The sequence below is a fragment of the Indicator indicator genome, chromosome 1 (genome assembly GCF_027791375.1).
Source record: "Indicator indicator isolate 239-I01 chromosome 1, UM_Iind_1.1, whole genome shotgun sequence".
Lineage (NCBI taxonomy): Eukaryota > Metazoa > Chordata > Aves > Piciformes > Indicatoridae > Indicator > Indicator indicator.
Genome location: NC_072010.1, coordinates 58,969,594 through 58,986,601, shown reverse-complemented (window position 1 = coordinate 58,986,601; position 17,008 = coordinate 58,969,594). Strand labels below are relative to the sequence as shown.

The following is a 17,008-nucleotide window of genomic DNA, read 5'->3' as shown; positions in this document are numbered from 1 at the left end:
AAACCACATGAACATGTATTCCAGTCCATCTATCGAATACATGTCAGTGCCTTTTAGCTTTGTGGAGTACCTGAGGCTCACAGGATTTTGATATTACCAACAGTTTAATTAAAATGTTTGCAATTGTAAGAGTAAACTGATTTCATTAAACAGTCATTTTTAAATTTTATTTAAATTCTGTTCCATCCAGCTTGCCAAGTAAGATATTCTGGATATCTTTTTTTAACTGGTAGCATACATATTTTCTTCCACTAAAAAATGCTGAGGAATGCCACTGTATACAATGTCAGGAAGAGGTATGAGCTTGAGAAAAAGTGGGTTCAGTGGGAAGGCACCAAACCTAGTATATTCTGTATACCGATTCGTGTAAGCGTGTGAGCCTGGCCTGTGGAAGATTCCTCTTGTTCTCCTTGTGTGCATCTTGCATTCCAGTAACTCATAGCCATGAAATCTGTGTGGTGGTTATGCCTTAAACAGGTCAGTCCGTTTTTCACTTTAAGCTCAGTGATGCTAGTTTCACAGAATCACAGAATGTTGGACGTTGGAAGGGACCTCGAAACATCATCTAGTCCAACCTCCCTGCCAGAGCAGGATCACCTAGTGTGGAACAGGAATGCATCCAGGCAAGTTTTGAATATCTCCAGGGAGGGAGACTCCACAACCCCCTGGGCAGCCAGTTCCAGTGTTCCATCACCCTCACAGTGAAAAAATTTTTCCTTCTGTTTCCATGGAACTTCCTATGCCTCAACTTCCACCCATTGCCCCTTGTCCTGTCATTGGGCATCACTGAGAAGAGCCTGACTCCACCCTTTTAGCACTCACCCTTTACATATTTATAAACATTGATTAGGTCAACCCTCAGTCTCCTCCTCTCCAAGCTGAAGAGACCCAGTTCCCTCAGTCTGTCTTCATAAGGAAGATATTCCATTCCCTTAATCATTTTCCTGGCTCTGCACTGGACTCTCTCAAGCAGTTCCCTGTCCTTCTTGAACTGCAAGGCCCAGAACTGGACACAATATTCCAGATACAGCCTCACCAGGGCAGAGAAGAGGGGAAGGAGAACCTCTCTTGACCTACTAACCACACCCCTTCTAATACAACCCAGGATACCACTGGCCTTCTTGGCCACAAGAGCACATTGCAGGCTCATGGTCAACCTTCCATCCACTAGGATTCCCAGGTCCTTTTCCCCTTCACTGTTCTCAAACAGGTCAGTCCCCAGTCTGTGCTGATACATGGGGCTGTTCTTTCCCAGGTGCCAAACTCTACACTTGCCCTTGTTGAATTTCATTAAGTTTCTCCCTGCCCAACTCTCACATCCCAATGACTAGGGCCCTCATACAGTATATAGGATACCTCAGTGCAGATCCTGCCTCATTTGCTGCAAGGATTTGAAAGATAAGTAAAAAATGCCCCTAACCACTGGTTCAGGGGAGGCTTCTTGGATAAGATTGTTGTAGCTTCTACTGCTGAAGCCATTCTGCTTTGTATAAAAAGGCTAAATAATCACTGGAGCAAGAACTTAACTCATGTCACTTAGATATGTGCTTATTACTTACAGAGTGGTTCTCGTTCTCTCTGTCTGCCTGATGGGTGTTTGGATGTGATAGGTGAAATGCAGCAATTTCATATGAGAGTTAAGATACAGGGAATCTAGAAACATTCATCAGAAAATGATTGAAAAAGTAATAAAAGAACTAGGGCTTGTGGAATATTTTTTGTGTGTGCCAACTGAGGAAATTGTCCAAGAGGTTTTGAGATAAAAGGAAATTGCTCCTGAGCTTTTGGAACATAAAATTCAGTAGCAGGGTGTCCCCACCCTGTCCCCAGGTGAAGTACCAAATGAAGTCCTTGCTTACAGAAGCAAGATCCAAAAAAACTAACAGTATAAGGAATCATTGGAGGAATTACAGGTAGGCCATGAATTAAAGTGATACTAGGTGTGTTGATAATATGACTAAAATTACATAGAACTAAATGAAATTTATACCGATATTTAAAATTAAGCCAAAATAAAATGTAGCCTTGATTTTGGATATAAATTTATTTGAGGTATTGAATGCATCGTATAATTATAATGCTGACTAAAATAAAATGTAAATGACTGTATCTTTTCTTCTTTTTATAGTTCTAAAACAGATCCTGTTACTGGAGCTGTGAAAAATACCAAATACCATCAGCTTTAGTAAGCACTGCAAAAGTAACTTTGCCTGGTCACGTAAGCCTGCAGTAAAAGTGTGGAGCGCACGCATGCATGTGTGTGTGTAGTGTGCATGCACATATGTACTTCTTTCTTTTCCCAACAAAGCTTTTTCTTTCCATGGGGTTGTCAGGGGAGGAGGATGAATATGAAGAGGATTTTTTATCAGACTTTTTTTCTTTACTTGCATGTTCCCTACTTTTACTACACATTTCTGAAATATTGAAATCTTTGACACTCCTCAGCTTAATTTATTTTTCATAGGAAAGCACTTAATTGTGACATAGGCACAATATGACTGGCAGCACTCTTGGCATTTCTGTAATGGTTATCTTTATGTATTGTTCACAGTGACTTGCTGGGTTTGGTTACTTACTTGGACTGGGTCATGATCATTGTTACTATATGCTCCTGCATTTCCATGATGTTTGAATCCCCCTTTAGAAGAGTTATGCATGCTCCAACACTACAGGTACTGTCACTGAATCATTTTACAGTTAATGAAGCACCATCACATTGTTTTTCTCCACTGCCTTTTCCTAAATTATGACTGTTCTCTACTTTGATTTTCAGATTGCTGAATATGTTTTTGTAATATTCATGAGCATTGAGCTTAATCTGAAGATTATGGCAGATGGCTTGTTTTTTACACCAACAGCTGTCATTAGGGACTTTGGAGGAGTTATGGACATATTTATATATCTTGTAAGTTTTTATATTTATAGGAGGGTTTTGTAGCATTCTTAATTTTTATATATTTGTATATATAAATGTTTGGTAGCAGTAAAAAAAAATTGGCTCTGCAACCTGGTGCAAATGCAATAGTGTAGTATGTGTACAAACGTAACTGTTTTCATGTGCAGTTCTATTAGTTATATGTACAAATACTTGTTTAGAAATCTAAAAACACACTTTCATGATAAGCACCTGGCAATTTAGTGTACTACTGTTGTATGGCCTTTTTTAATTCTTTATTTGTTGATATGTTTTAAGTATAAGACCTGATTTCATTCTAAAGTAAGCTCAAGATCTCTGACCTTGCTTCAGCATTTTTATGCAGAACCTATATTTTATCTATTGCTTAGCTATTCATTGCTTCCTTCCCTCTTGACAGTTCTCCTGCTTTTTCAAAAGCCTCTGCCATTTGGCAGAAGAGCACATCCTTGTTGCTGATGCTGCCATAGCAGAAAGGAAGCAAAGAAGCATCATTTGATATTCCATACCTATCAGTAGTGGTTCTCGGGGAAAAAAATTATTCTACTGTCTTCTATGTTCCCTGAAATTTCTTTCATTCCATTCAAATACAAGAGAAGAAGATCCATTTCCTCTTCACATGTGACAATAAACACCAAAGAATGTATCAAAACCAGTGCTCAGTATAATACAGTATGAAATGCTTTCTAACTGAAGAAATTACTAAGATTTGATGGATTTAGATTAAATCTTTCAGAGATTAATCCACCAGACAGATATGCTGCATAAAATTTGTCATGGTCAATTTGTATCAAAGATTCCATTATTGCAATTAAAAAAAATATGCATACTTAAAACTCCTCCTATAACATGCTTAGTCAGTATGTGAAATCCCTCTATATCCCTCTGCTTGTCTGAAGGAAAATGTGGGTGGTGTAGCTTGGAAATTTGAATGTGCCTTTGAGAGGTCAGAAGCACTGGCAGATCTTTTTGTTTTGATGAGGAAACTGTCTTTTAACACTGCTGGTTTTAAAAAATGGTATTGTATTTTAAATCATATGGGTGATATCAGCTTGATCCTCCATTTTTTGTGCACTTACCTCTTACCAACACTCTCACTTCTGTCCCCCTATAATGACATTAGCTTTATAAATCCTTTAAAAATAAGAAGCAATTAACTGCATAATCAGTAACCATCTGTCAGAGTTTGTTCAGGCTACAAGACACAGCTATGCTCTTTGAAAACACTTTGACTGCATAATATTGGCACAATAAAGCCACACACTGACAAAACTACTTATGCCTATAACAAAGTAATAGGAAAAACTGGCAAGAAAACTGTTAACAGACCTTCCAGGTAAGCATATCTGTTTCAGGATAGAATCCCTAAAATGAGAAGTTAGGTGATGCTTCCTGTTCCAAGAATATAGTTCATGTTCCTGCTCTGAATCAGCCAATTTTATTTTTTCTTTTGAAACTGTTCCATCTACTAAAAAGAGAGAAATAGATTTTTGAGTCAAAGGGGCAGACGCTGAAGGTAATGCCTATTAGGACAATCAGCCAGGGCACAGGAGATCCAAATCAGGGGGGGGTTTCCTTAGTCTTTCATTTAATTTTACAGAAAATAAGTGCTTATTGATCTGTGCTATGTCTATGTCAAATAACATATTGTAAGTCTAATCTTTCTTTGCCTTTTCATGCCCTGTCTCCTCAAGGTGAGTTTGATATTCTTGTGCTGGATGCCTCAGAATGTCCCTGCCAAATCCGGGGCTCAGCTCTTAATGGTGCTGCGCTGCCTCCGACCTCTTCGGATTTTCAAACTGGTCCCTCAGATGAGGAAAGTGGTGCGAGAGCTGTTTAGTGGCTTTAAGGAAATCTTTTTGGTATGTGCCAGTTATTTTGTTCTTGTTAAAATGAGGGTGTGGAGGAGTCATAAGATACCATTATGCTATAATGTTTACATATTCTAAGCTTTTCTCCATTGTTATCTGTTTACTTTCCATTGTTGCTACCATTGCAGTTGACCACATGACAGCTTAAAAATTTGGAATATAAGTAACTCATACACATTTATACTGTATAAAGCTGCTGTAATCATTCTTTTACAAATAGTATTATTTGCCCACCATATATTTGGCTGTAATTACATAGGAGGACTATTGAAATAAAATGTAGCCCTTATTCACAGTTCTACTTGGGAAGGAAGATCTGAAGTAAAGTGTGGCAGATCTGCAAGAACAAAAGTAAACCTGGTTTCCAAGCTGAAGGTCTCTGCCTCCCAAGTTCTTTGAGAAACAACCAGAGACAATTGTTCATCACAGATGTGGATCTCGTTTTTAAGTTGTTGTTATTATTATGATCATAATTATATACTCGTACACTCATAATAACAGTAATGGAGTCTAATTGCCTGATGAGAACCTAATCAATTGTCTTGCAACCCTATGTGAAATTTATCAGCCTAAACAGACATTTTTTTTCCCTAACAATGCCTTATTAGGTCAGGTTATTATAAAAATCTAAGCTACAAAATATTAGCAGACAGTAATAGAGGAAGGAAAAAAAGCAAAAAGCTAGATAAGATTTCATAGATACTGTCTTTTATTAAAAATATTTACATCATAATTTGTTCATACATATCTTTATTATAGCTATCCTGGAATTAAATATCTAACAATGGCTTACTCAGATTAATTAGGAAGGCCTGATTCAGCAAAACAGAAGCACGTAGAATCATAGAATCATAGAATCATAGAATCATAGAATCAGTCAGGGTTGGAAGGGACCACAAGGATCATCTAGTTCCAACCCCCCTGCCATGGGCAGGGACACCTCACACTAGATCAGGCTGGCCAGAGCCTCATCCAGCCTGGTCTTAAACACCTCCAGGGATGGGGCCTCAACCACCTCCCTGGACAACCCATTCCAGGCTCTCACCACTCTCATGGTGAAGAACTTCTTCCTCATGTTCAGTCTGAATCTCCCCACTTCCAGCTTTATTCCATTCCCCCTAGTCCTATCACTACCTGATATCCTAAAAAGTCCCTCCCCAGCTTTCCTGTAGGCCCCCTTCAGCTACTGGAAGGCCACAATGAGGTCACCTCGGAGCCTTCTTTTCTCCAGACTGAACAGCCCCAACTCTTTCAGTCTGTCCTCATAGGAGAGGTGCTCCAGCCCTCTGCTCATCCTGGTGGCCCTTCTCTGTACACCTTCCAGCATGTCCAGATCCCTCTTGTAATAAGGGCTCCAGAACTGGATGCAGTACTCCAGGTGGGGTCTCACCAGAGCTGAGTAGAGGAGGAGAATCACCTCCCTCGACCTGCTGGCCACACTTCTCCTGATGCAGCCCAGGATCTGGTTGGCTTTCTGGGCTGCAAGTGCACACTGACAGTTCATGTTGAGCTTCTCGTCCACCAGCACCCCCAAGTCCCTCTCCTCAGGGCTGCACTCCAGCCACTCACTGCCCAGCCTGTATTTGTGCTTGGGATTGCCTCGACCCAGATGCTGGACCCTGCACTTGGTCTTGTTGAACCTCATGAGGTTGGCTTGTGCCCACCTCTCCAGCCTGTCAAGGTCCCTCTGGATGCCATCCCTTCCCTCCAGCATGTCCTCTGCACCACACAGCTTGGTGTCATCAGCAAACCTGCTGAGGGTGCACTCAATGCCTCTGTCCATGTCACCCACAAAGATGTTGAACAAGACTGGTCCCAGGGCATATTTAAGTACTTTAAAGTGAATAGCAGTTGTTATGGGTACAGAATTTAGCAAGGTGCAAGAAAACTTTGATCCTTATCTACAATTCTTAGATGTAATAATAATAATAATAATAATAATAATAATAATAATAATAATATTTCACCTGGTTACTGCATCAGAACCCATGAAAGCCATATCTCCAGTTTTATGCAACAAAGCAATCCTTCTTGCAAGAAGGATCTGACCACCTTTTTCAAGTCTGCAGGAGGAGAGCTTGACAAATCTAACTTCATCCTTTACAGGTTTCTATCCTTTTGCTGACATTAATGCTTGTTTTTGCAAGCTTTGGAGTGCAGCTATTTGCTGGAAAACTGGCTAAATGCAATGATCCACACATCGTCTCTAGGGTAAGAACTGTTCTGCTTCAAAATGATAGTATGCTGTGCTGTTTCTGCCTGATAGGGAAAGCAAGTGGGGCAGTCAGAGCTATAATATGAGACATGAAGATCTTAAGTACTGTCTTCTTCAAAAGAAAGATGATAGAGGGAAAGGTGATAAGGGGTATGAGGTAATAAAATGAATAGGGGTAGTCTGGAGTTTCACATGAAAAGTAAAGCAAGTCCAAATATTGGGGACTGTCTGAAAAAGTTGTCAAATTAGTGTCATATTATATGCAAAGGACTGGGTGTCACGCAGAATTAACCATGGAACATTACACTTTTGCATTCCTAGGTCAGCAGCAACAAAATAGGTTAGGCTGGTAGAGCTCAAAAGCATTGGGAATGCTGTGTAGATACAAGGAGAAGGATAGTTGTGTTTTGTACTCCATTTGGAGAAATACCATCATTACCTGGGGAAAGCAATGGTCTTTAAGAAAGGTAAAACTCAAGATAGTCTTTCAAAATTAAAAGCATTCTTAGTCCTGGAAGGAGAAGGGCTTTTTGATTTCTCCCTAAGATGTATTTTTCATTTGGATAAAGGTCCATGACTATTAATCCCAGTCCTGTACATATCCCTTCATTTCTGTTTACATTGCTTCCCCGTCACAGCAAGTATGAAGTCTATAGGAGCATTTTATCATCTCTCACAGGCAATTATTTAATCTCAGGCTTTGGTTTATTTCACTGTAGGAAGACTGTCATGGCATCTTCAGAATAAATGTAAGTGTTTCCAAAAATCTCAATTTAAAGTTAAGACCTGGAGAGAAAAAGCCTGGATTTTGGGTGCCACGAGTCTGGTAAGCTGTGTAAACATTGCCCTATGTTCCTTCAAAATCTAAGCTCCTGATATAGACGATGACTCAGATCTCAGATGGCGTTAAATTACTGATAGAGGTTTCTTGTTTTAAGTCAGATAATATTAAGGGTAAACATTCTGGTATATTAAAAAAAAAATAACAGATATATGAAACTTTTCCAAACTTAACCTGCTCTTCTGTTCATAAAGCAGAAAGGAAAAGAAATTCCTGTAGGTACTTAACCTGGATGGGAATTAGATGTGGGAATTACTGTCTTGAACAAATTGTTCTTTGCTTCTATTATGAAGACATCCTGAGTAGCATACATCAACAACAGAACCTAAGAATAGTTAGGAGAAGATGGGAGGAAGGGGAAATCAACCTGCCTAGAGCTACTTACTGAAAAGACAAAAAAAAAAAAAAAAAAAAAAAAAAAAGAGCAAGTCATGCCTAAAACCAGCCTTCATTTGCTGTGGCCATTAGCTATGCCAGCTAGCAGCTTATTTTTGTGTCCAGTGCAGGGAATCCATGTGATCTATCTGGTGCAGTACTGCAGTAAAAATTTAATATTTAAGAGTTAATGTTATGATTAGTATTTACTATTTCCCAACACCTGAACAGGCAAAAGCTCTTCTTCTTAATTGTTTACATTTTTAAGTTGGTTTTGCAAAATCAGCTTAACAGCCACAATTATTTTAATTGCCTATGTGCATTGATAAAGAATGTACCAGCCGTGGTAGATTCAATAATGAAATAATATGCTGTGATTTGAACAGTCAGTGAAACTGTGACATCTGCAGAAGTCTTTGTTTCTGTATGCTTCAGACAAATTCTTCCTCAAATAAGCAAATTCAGTCCTCTTCAGCTTGAACCAGAAATAAGCAAAAACTATCTGAATCAGCATAACTGTAAACTTTGGGGAATATTTTGCTACTGCAGAAAAATGTTTTACTGCAAAGACATTTATGCCACCTGTTGGATGTGTCAGGCCAGATTTTCAAGAGCCAGATATTAGTAAAGGAACTGGATATAAAAGAAATCTCTGCATCCTCTCTTTTTTTCACTAAAAACACTTAATAATTATTCTGGTATACAACCATTTATAAATTGTAAAAACTTTATGCAGAGACAGAGCAATGTCCTATCCTAGCCCAAACATGGTATTTTTCATGTTCAGCTGGAAACATCCTCTTGAATCTCAATTGATACAAAAGATCAGAGCAGATGGTATAAAAAAGCCAAGAAGATGGAGACCAGTGACAAGTGGTGTCCCTCAGGGGTTGGTACTAAGACCAGTGCTGTTTAGCGTCTTTGTCAGCGATGTGGACAGTGGAATTGAGTGCAAGTTTGCTGTGTGGTGACATGCTGGAGGGAAGAGATGCAATGCAGAGGCTTGAGAGATGGGCCCAAGCAAAAAATTGGCTTTCTGAGGAGTGGCTCAAGAGTAGTCCAAAGGAGGACTTGGGAGTCTGTCAGTTGATGAGCCCATATTTATGGCTGTTGCTGTTGTATTCTTATTCTTGAGACAGAACCTTGAATAATGTTTTTCAGAAGCCTTCACAGCAACTTTGCAAGGTATTTAAAGTTAGTTAGAACGTGAGAAATCCAGGTAACAGATAGAAATAATTTTATTGCCGAAGTTACACATATTTTTATACTGCATTTCAGGGCAAATCCTCGGAATTTTAATTTTGACAATGTGGGGAATGCAATGCTGGCACTATTTGAAGTTCTTTCATTAAAAGGCTGGGTGGAAGTCAGAGATGTTATTATTCATCGTGTTGGGCCGGTAAGGAAACGTATCGGAAATCACTGAATTCTACAGTACAAACTTTGATTGGTTTTGACTATTAATGTTATTTTTGTCTGTTCAGATCCATGGAATCTACATTCATGTTTTTGTATTCCTTGGCTGCATGATCGGGCTGACCCTGTTCGTTGGAGTTGTCATTGCTAATTTCAATGAAAACAAGGTATGGAGTGATTTTTTTTTATCATTGTGTAGAACTGCCTCTGTAAGAAGTCTGACACCGATCTTACACTGTCTACATTACCCACTAAGTCTGCCTTTATGATTGACTTACCAGTCTTACATCCAGCAAGCCTCCAAGTAGCCTGATCCGTATTTCCTTCAAAACTCAAGTCTAGGGTGCTAGCAATCTATCACACACTCTTTCAAAGCTGTCTGTGTTTACTTACAGTGCGGCCATGTTGCCAGATGGAGATTGAACCTAAAGCACAATGTACTTACAGATGCTCCACTGGATTTTTATAGTTGCTTTTGCCCCTTCCTGTTAAGCTGAATAGTGCTACTTCTCCTTCAAATGTGTCAGCTTTATACTGATGAATATAAAATATTTTCAGCAAATCTTGAAAAAAAAAGTAATTTATTTAAATGACATGTCATTATTTGAAATGTTAAAATTATTATAATGCTTTTCTTCTGTAACTATGATGTATTTAGCTATGCATGCTTCTGTTATGTACATTATAGTCCATGAAACTCTGTTGAGGTGCTAGCTGAGCATCTGTATCATATAAATGGTTTCTTCATTCCCTTTATACTATCTTCACAGGTCAATTTCCTCAAAAACCTTTTCATAGGTATGAGCGTAGGCAACAAGAAGAAATATCACATTATGGAGGTTGCTCTAAATGGTACATCTTGGACCTGACACAAAGAGTAGACATCCTTACATCTGTCCCATTGTCTGCATTGTGTTGAAAGGTGCCTCCTCCCAGAGACATGGGTCTGTAAACAGATTAAGTCCATGGAGAGACAGGAATCCTGACCTTATCAGTTGCCCAGCCAGCTGCAGTTCCAGCATCTACGTGAGCCAATGCTAAGGCGAGCCCCAAAGATCACACCAGCCCTCATCCAGCTCAGTGTGGCTCCATGCTGACTGGGGGACTGCCAAGTGTCTGGGAGATAGGCTTGTGATATTTACCTTGAAAAGGTCTCCCTTGTTTTTATAAATCTCTTTCCATGAGATTTTACAGTTCTCTGCAGTATTGAGAACCTCATTTTTGTTTTGAAGGTCATTTTAAATAATGTTGAATTACATTTGGAGTTTCTTCCTATGTTATGAAAACACACACATTACCATCAACCATCACCCCTCCTAAAAGTGATGCCTTTGTGGAGAACTGTTGTAGACTCATAGCATACTATTATTCTATTTCAATTACACCCCAAGCAGAAACACTGTGGAGGGTGGCAGCAGTCTCCTGGAGGGCTCATTCGCCGAGAAACTATAGTGGCAGTGACGAGTTGCAGGATTTTCTACAGCGAAGTCTGGACAAAATCGACCGCTCTTTAAAACAGTGTTTCCTGGCAAAGGATGTTCAGTCAAATGGAAGACCACCTGCAGTGTTTCACTGCTCACACTGGGCTGCTGCTACAAAGAGCAGCAACTGTGCCTGCTGAGTTGAGTCCCAGAAATTCACAGCTAATGCATCCAGACATCTTCTTGAGTAACAGCTGATACGTTACAGTCCTTTACCCAAACAGTGTATTACTTAAGGAGAGTTGGATACGTAACTTGATGTCAGGCACCAAAGAAAATGTTGTTTTCATGTTTACAGCATTAAATGTTCTAATGTTTATGTGACAAAAACTTCATATGCTTCTCTTTGTTTATTAAGGGAACAGCTTTGCTGACCGTGGATCAGAGACGGTGGGAAGATCTGAAAAGTAGACTGAAGATAGCACAACCTCTTCATCTCCCACCTCGTCCCGGTATCAAAGATATTTTGATCTTGTTCATGTTCAGCCATAGTGTTCGTAATTCCCCAGGAGTCTGTGATTCAAATTAAAATTGTAATCATGAGGTCACCTTGAGGTTGTGCATAAGTTAATGTGGAAACAGGCTCCAGCTATAGATCTCTGTGTAAGGCTATTAAAATCAACCCAAAAAAAGGTTGTGCTTCGATGATTTTAAGATAAGCCTTAATGAAAAAATGAATTTCAAAATGAAAAATATTTTTGATTGGCTGTTCATTATATGAATAGAATGTATTAACCCGACAGCAGTTGAATGATGCACTTGCCCTACAAGTACCAAAGCCTTCATGCAACATTGATGTCCAGTATTCAAAATTCTGTGATTAGAAGCCCTATTTGATATGGAAAATTGTAGCAGAAAATTAGAAATATATTTTGAATCTCGTAAAGGATTATTTGGCCACTAATGAACATGGAAAATATGTCAAGAAATAGGGGGGAAATATCACTGTCTATTTTAACTTTCTTCCTCATACTTTCTTTTTCAGATAATGATGGATTCAGAGCTAAGATGTATGATATAACTCAGCATCCATTTTTTAAGAGAACTATTGCTGTACTTGTTCTGGCCCAGTCTGTGTTGTTATCAGTCAAGGTAATTATGTTTCTTTTAAGCATTTCATTATAGTAGTACAGCATGGGTTGCACATTTCCTAATACCAATTAATGAACCATTACTGTGGTGAGGGTAGGAAAACAGGACTTCTAAATACAGCAACTTCAGCTGGCAGAGATCACTGTAGATTAATTGTATCTTGTGAAGATGAGTCAATGTCTGCTTTTCTGTAGTCTAGTCCACTATTTTTAATTTCCAGTTAATATGTAAATCCAGGAGAAAACACACCAAGATGCCGTTTGGTTTAGAGTATATTTTTTCATTTACGAAACCTTCAAGAAAGTTAAGGTAATGAAGAGGCATTTAGTTCTGTTTGACAGCTACTCCTCTATGAACAGATTTTGTTTGCATTTCAGTGGGACGCTGCAGATCCGGTGACTGTGCCTTTAGCAACAATGTCTGTTGTTTTCACCTTCATTTTTGTCCTTGAGGTAATCTTTTTTATGACTTCTTGAAAATAAGACTAGTTGTATTTAGGGATGTTGTCTCATTCTTCACTTTAGTTTTATTTCTGAACATGTACATTTGAAACTCTCCATGTAATTTATCTTTAAACATGTCCTATAGGAATAAAATTCTAATTTTTTATAGTCATACCTCTCCACCAGCTTGAGTTTGTGTCTTTTTCTATATATTCATGTCTGAGCATTTCAACATGTGTTTCGATGAACTCTTGCAGAACATCTCTGATTAAATTCACTCTGTACAACACAAGTCCTGTGTAGTATCATAGAAGTTCTGCTCAATCTGTTTATATTTTGCCTGGTGTGTTAATCCTCACTACTCTGTGTGTGTGTGTGTGTGTATATATATATATATGTAAATATAATCCTCACTATTCTGTTGCATCATCAAACCTCTCTCAGTTTTGTTTTGTTGGGCTTCGTATTTTAATACCACTTAATAAGCTATGTCAAATTTCTGTATATATAATATTTTGATACAGTTCTGAGTCCTATGTGGTAATGGTTCTCTATGATTTTCTAATCATCATCAGAACCTTCTGTGCAAGGCATAATTAGATGGTTTTTGTAAGATTGTAAGATTGGAATCTAAGGACTTAAACACATTTTTACAAGCACATATTTTTGATGCATAAGGATATCTGTAGTGTAAAACTGCACACGTTTATGAGGTTTAAGAAGATGTTTCCTCTGTGGTTAGATTTGTAAGTAATTCTTTTACAAGTTTGTGACTGTGTGTTTTCCTTTTCAGTCCCCTCTGAATAGCTGATACTGACCACTATCAGAAATAGGGTAGTAGAATACATTTTCTACTGCCCTAATCCAGTATGACAGTTCCTGTGTTCCAGTGATAGGTTTTGCCAGCAATGATGAATAAACAATGAAGTGAATACCTTGTAGGAGCTGCAGCTAGAGTATGTCCATGTTGTTGCTGCTTTTTTCCCTACCCAGGAGAAATCAGGATCTCTTGAGAGACTGAGCAAACACAGGGAAGTTTGATTTGTATCATACACAGACAGGTTTTAATTTACCTACTAACCATGTCTTTAGAAATACTTATTTCTCTTATACTACCAAGGGAAATAAATACACTTCTAGAATTTCAAAGGAACTTTGTCAGAGCCAGAACCAAAAAAAAAAAAAAAAGTGACAGTCTCAATGGGTAAGCTATCACACTGTGAATTTATGCAGTTTGTGAAGAGAGGGAGCAGCTTCCTGCTCAAAATCTTCCCTAATGCAGCCCAGTCTGGTTTTAGAGTCTGCTATGTACATGGTTTGCTACCACTAGCATGGTCCACAAGGAAGGCCACAGCTTTCTGCATAGCGAATGGCCCTGTGTCCAGTCTAAGGACTTCTGATTCAGTTTTAAACCTCTACTACTCCCATCACTGTGCGTGGTACTGAAGAACAGGAGGGATTCAGAGATCTCACTTTTATTACCACACTGATGATCACAGAATAAAGTGAGATATGATTTTTTTTTTTTAATACGCACATTGTAGTATTCAGGTCAAGATTATAGACACCTGAACTTAGGTGTCTAAATTCTGCATATGAGGTAGGTGTTTAAACTCTCACTGTGAGAAGCGGAGATATTGAGTGAGATTCAGTGGCCTAAATAACTGAAGGCATTAAAAAAACCCAAACAACCCCAAAAAAACAAACTCTTTTTAGGTACCCTAGCTGATTTCCTCTTACGTCTGCTATCTGCTGCAGAAGGGCAAGGATGTTCGCAGGTCTTTTGTAATCCCTGCCAGCCACTGTATTTATCTCCAGTATTCTGGGACATGTCAACTGACTGGATAGAAGGTGGCAAGATGCCTTCAGGAATCTCCAATGATAGGGATTTAGAGACCATATTTTTAATTTTGTAGTCAGACTTCAGAAAACCAGCCTTTTACCTCTTACATATGGTTTAGCTTTGAGAAATGTAAAGAATAGTGCTAAATGACAGTGTGGCAAGGTGGGATGGAAAAAGTCATGTAACAAATGCCTGACATTTATAGCCTTTATATAATAGCACTTGACTTGCTTTGAGGTTTAATACAAATAGTATGTGAGAAACTTTCCAGTGTTCCCTCTACATGCATCACCCTACCTCAATACCTGTTAGCTATTGTGACTATTTCTTATCGGTATCTATTATTAAGCTTCCTGTCTGTGCTGCTATTACCTCTACTGGAAATGTCAAGCATTTGGCTGCTGTCTTTTACTAGGTACATTGTTAAATGTGCTGCCTTTGCAGTTCTGAGCTTTCTTCTTTTATATACGCTCTGAGTACAGAAGGTGCAGAATACAGAGTATTCCTTAAAGCAAGAGATATATGCAATATGAGGAAGCTTCTTAATGAATTTGAACAATAGGTGCTATAGAACACAATTATTTTCTTGAGTTCTGTCGTGGAGAGGGTGAATAGGGATGGAGGATGACGATTATTAATTATGAATTATGAAAATATGAGTTACAAAATTATTGTTTGTTATTATTAATATTCGATTAATTACTTTATATATATTGATTCGGATGCATGATTGTAATAATATAGACCATAACTGATTTAGTATTTACAGTTATACCCAATTATAATATTTACAGTCAATTTCTAATTAAGGGAACGAAAGGGTGCAGTTCCGCCACTTGTCCACTTCATGGAGACTCGACAAGGCGCTTGCGACTGCTAGCTATGTATGGAGTTATTTATAACGTTATCACGAGGCAGGTTAAGCTGGAAATACCACGTGGCTGTGCGCGGGCGCTTTGAATAGAACGTTACTAAATGTTACACACATGAAAGATACATGCAGCGAGACAAATTGCCGGATCCCGCGGGCTCGCTGGGTGTCTGCTTCTGCCCGAGGTTGGCCTCATTCGGGTGGCGCTTTCTTTCTCCCTCCCGGCTCTGTGGCGAGGGGCAAGGTTGGCTTTCTCCTCCCACGGTCTGTGGGAAGGGCAGTTCGCTTCTTTGTCCTCCCGCAGTCTGCGGGGAGGGGGACTGCCTTCCTGGCTGGAGGACGGCTCAGGAGTGCCAGGTCTTTTCGGTGCTCGGCCCTACGATCGAGGGCAGTTTTCCCCTAGGCAGGTCTCCGGTGGGGGGTGCGGTGACGCGATGCTTCCCCCCCTCGGCTCGGCTCGAGGTGAGCTGACTGCCGCTTCTCTGGGCAACTGCTTCCATTTAAATTATAATGGTACAGTCATTGCCTTGACTTCAATGGAGAGGCTAATCTTTGCTCTCTCTTCCCTCGGGGAGACCCTGAGTGTTTTGCCCTGATACGGGCTGCAGAGCGGCTACAGAGGGCGGCTCCCTTTCTCTCCCGTGGTCTGCGGGGGCCACGCAAGATGCGTTTCTGCTTATTTGGCTGCTTAATTAGCTTGCAGTGTTTCTGGACAGCCAGGCTTGGGCTCGTCCTTCCCCCTTTGGGTTACAGCTTACCCTCTTTGGGGGCTTCCCTCAGTCCTTTTCGACTGGGTCTACATCGCTTCTGGCGACGGGGTCATCCTTTGTGGGTTCTCGATGCACACTCCGTGGGCTGGCTTCCATGTTCGCAGAGGCTTCCGAGTACGCTTGCGTAGGAAGGCTTATAGCTTACTCAATTGTGAGTTGCATGATGGGTGAAAGCAGAAGGAGAGAGCAATGTGGCACCAAAATGGGGCAATACTTGTAGACACTCGAGGCTGGACTTAGCCAATGGGCACACTTGCCAACAACCTGCTTCCACCTCTAGAAAGGTGAAGCTAGAATTATGCCCGTAGATGGACAGAGCATAGGCATCCCATTGAGATGGGTGCCTGCAGTTGTTTATACCCTTAGGAGACAGGCTGGCACCTGAACCTTTTGTTCCTCCTCTCCTGAAAGGAGGGTGGAAGGGGGGGCCTTCCCAGAACATGGTGGGACAAGTTAGCTGGTATCTAGGGGCATAATTCTGGGCATGTGATACCTTCACGACAAGTTCAAATGTGATGATTTTAGCATGCTTAGAGACAGCTAGTTAAGATGCTACTACTTCTTGTAGCTACATATTTTTGATACAATCATTTTCTCATTTCTCGATTTGCATAACTCTGAGAAACATTAAGCCAACATTCACCTTGGCAATGTGTACGTTAAACATTGAGTCAGATTGTCAGCTGCAGTCCTTCCCTCAGTATTTGATAGAGAGAAAGAGAGCGAGACTTCCAGAATATGCTTCATCTCCAGGTTTTGATCATCTGGTCTTCCACAAGTGTATTTTCCTCCATCTAGGGAAAGCTTGTAAGATCCCACTAGTCACAGAATCACAGAATCAACCAGGTTGGAAAAGACCTCAGAGATCATCAAGTC

The 17,008-nt window shown here is 39.8% G+C and overlaps 1 protein-coding gene across 2 annotated transcripts in view; it reads left to right on the top strand.

Moving 5' to 3' along the window:
• Positions 1–17,008, top strand: part of NALCN (sodium leak channel, non-selective) — a 217,427-nt gene that overhangs the window by 184,522 nt on the left and 15,897 nt on the right. For both annotated transcript variants that reach the window (XM_054400249.1, XM_054400241.1), the window contains 11 exons: positions 2,129–2,185; positions 2,552–2,672; positions 2,774–2,905; positions 4,609–4,776; positions 6,892–6,996; positions 7,720–7,826; positions 9,495–9,615; positions 9,701–9,799; positions 11,472–11,565; positions 12,099–12,205; positions 12,583–12,657. In XM_054400249.1, coding sequence (XP_054256224.1) covers positions 2,129–2,185; positions 2,552–2,672; positions 2,774–2,905; positions 4,609–4,776; positions 6,892–6,996; positions 7,720–7,826; positions 9,495–9,615; positions 9,701–9,799; positions 11,472–11,565; positions 12,099–12,205; positions 12,583–12,657 — 1,186 coding nt within the window. The remainder of the gene's footprint in view (positions 1–2,128; positions 2,186–2,551; positions 2,673–2,773; positions 2,906–4,608; positions 4,777–6,891; positions 6,997–7,719; positions 7,827–9,494; positions 9,616–9,700; positions 9,800–11,471; positions 11,566–12,098; positions 12,206–12,582; positions 12,658–17,008) is intronic.